Below are 2,480 nucleotides of genomic sequence, written 5' to 3' on the forward strand. Positions count from 1 at the left end.
AGCCTGGTGGTGCCAATAGCTCCCACCTGCAAGCTCTGGGCTGCCCACCCATGCTGCCTGCCAGGCTTCATGCCCAGGGTGGGGGTGAGCAGGGCACCAGAGCCCCAAGAATGAACCTTTACACCACCCTGACACCCCAAGAGCAACGTTGGCCTCACCAACCCCTTGACTCTCAGTCAGGCTTCCCCGTGGCCATGCAATTTTGGTCTAAAAGGGGGGACGAAAGGAGCACGACAGCTCTGGGGTCGCAGCTCTGAGCCCGACTGCTCCCCAAGTGGTCGGACAAAACCCCCCTGAAGTGCCCTGGGTGGAAGGAACTTTGGGTCTCCTTTGGGTCGCTCCCTCCTGCTGCTTAGGAAGGGGGTGCTGGCACTTCTGGGTGGTGGCATTGAAAACTTTGGGGTTAGGGCACACATCACCCAAACAGGGGTGAGCCTGGGCTGAGCACTGGGTGAAACTCATCACACAGAGGGCTAGCAGCCACGGAAAGGGCTGTGGTTGCTGTGGGATGGGCTGGGGAGGCAGAAGACACCCCAGCGTGATGGACAAGATCACTTCTACAGGCTTTTATTGCCCAAATGGTAAAATTCCTCTCCAGAGGGCTGGGAGCATCCCCCGACCTCCCGGCTGAGCTGCCCCCCTCTGCCCCACAACCACCACCTGCATCCCTCTGCCAGTCCCCCATCCACCTGGACCTGCCCAGGGGGACACGAAGGGCACAGGACACCTGTGGGGCTGTGTCCCATCAGGCCAGGATGGGGAAGGAGGCGGCGGTGGCCACACCACAGTTGTTGTCCTTCATGGCCATGAGGATGTAGCCGTCGTTGCCCCAGTAGGTGGACCAGGAGTTCTTGATGAGCCAGTAGCTCTTGCCGTGCAGGACCCCGTAGCCCACAGCCAGCACCGCATGGTCCAGAGATGATGTCTCATTTCCTGGCCAAGAGGAGAGAAGAAAATGGAGACCTCTCAGTCCCCCACACCCCTTGGAGCTGGGGGTGATCCCTGACGGAGCGAGTGGCCCCAGCCCCGATGAGTGGGACATGGAGCCCCCTGGGTTGAGAGGACTCACCGCAGCGGGGCTCCTCGTAGACGCCGTTGGCGTAGAAGGCGAAGGACTTGTGTGAGGCGTCGATGTTGACGGCCACGGGGCCGTGCTTGACCAGCGCAGCCTTCAGCGCCGTGGCACTACCCGACTCCACGCTGGCATAGCCAGCCAGTTGGGCCACCAACTCCGACTGGTTGCAGTGGCAGTAGCCATTCTGGAGGGGAGAGAGGCCGAGGTGGCACCAGAGTCCCAGGGCAGGTGGAGAGTGGTCCAACCCACCCCAGTGAGGGGGCAAAAGGGAGGGGACAACTGGGATGGAGCAGTAGAGTCTCCAAAGTATCAAAGTCTACCAAAGTAGAGTCTCCATCCATTGCCAAAGGGGTGATGGCTCATTTGGGAGAGCCTGGGGGGGGAGGATTGGGGAGGGGGTGGCTCTGTACCCCCCCCCAAGGGGTGCTGCCACCCTTACCTGCCCTAAGTAGGGCCCGTAGGACTCGGTGCTGGCGATGCCACCGTGCTTCATGATCCACTCGTAGGCTCGCCACTCCTCGCCCCCGTCACACGCCTGGTTCCCGAAGCCCCAGGAGCAGTCGATGAGGACTTGTTGGGACAGGGGGGTCAGCACGCCGGTCTGGGGGGGACACACACTGTAGGGTGGGAACAGGCATCATTCAGATGCCCCAGCCACCCCTATGGGGCACAGCCCCGCTCCCACCTTGAGGAAGAGGGCACCCTCCATGGCACCCGTGGTAGCAAAGCTCCAGCAGGACCCACAGACGGCTTGGTCCTTCACGGGGGTCACAGCACCTGGGGACAGCGGGATGGGGGGGTGAGAGGCTGGGGTGGCACCGGTGGAAGGGAAACTGAGGCAGGAGTTGAGGACTCGCTGTGCTCCCAGAGGCACCACAGCCAGGGCTTGGTGCTTGGGCTTCCACGCTGGTGGGCCCAGGTCCCTCCTCACCGTAGAGCCGCCAGTCCAGGCTCTCGGGCAGGATGAGGCCTGTGTAGAGCTGGGTGGGGAAGGGCTGCCCGTTGTTGGGAGCCCCGCTGCGGCGACGGCCCCGCAGGGCGGCCAGCTCCTGGGGCGTGCGGTCGGCCAAGTGGTTGAGGGCCAACGTGTAGGAGAGAGCGGCGCGGTTCTTCGAGTGCACGAACCTGGGGCAGAGCAGGGATGAGGGGAGTGGGGGACCACGTCATCCCCCCCATCTTTAAGCTCCCCTCCATCCCTGAATCACAGAATCTTCTGGGTTGGAAGAGACCTTAAAGATCATCTTGTCCAACTGTCAACCTAACTGACAAAAATAGACACCCACACAACAAACAAGGAGCATCATCACTAAACCATACCTCCCAGCACCACATCAACCCCTCTTTTGAACACCTCCAGGGATGGGGCCTCCACCACCTCCCTGGGCAGCCCATTCCAATGGCTGAG

At 62.0% G+C, this 2,480-nt stretch overlaps 1 protein-coding gene across 1 annotated transcript in view; it reads right to left on the bottom strand.

Annotated features, from left to right (window-relative positions):
- Positions 1-745: 745 nt before the first annotated feature.
- The window catches only part of LOC106898493 (counting factor associated protein D-like), a 7,876-nt gene continuing 6,141 nt past the window's right edge, over positions 746-2,480 (bottom strand). The window contains exons 12-13 of the mRNA XM_014959770.1: positions 1,070-1,259; positions 746-933 (exon numbers count right to left, since the gene is read on the bottom strand). Of these exons, the coding sequence (XP_014815256.1) occupies positions 746-933; positions 1,070-1,259 (378 nt within the window). The remainder of the gene's footprint in view (positions 934-1,069; positions 1,260-2,480) is intronic.

The sequence above is a fragment of the Calidris pugnax genome, unplaced genomic scaffold (genome assembly GCF_001431845.1).
Source record: "Calidris pugnax isolate Ruff unplaced genomic scaffold, ASM143184v1 scaffold402, whole genome shotgun sequence".
Taxonomy (NCBI): Eukaryota; Metazoa; Chordata; class Aves; order Charadriiformes; family Scolopacidae; genus Calidris; species Calidris pugnax.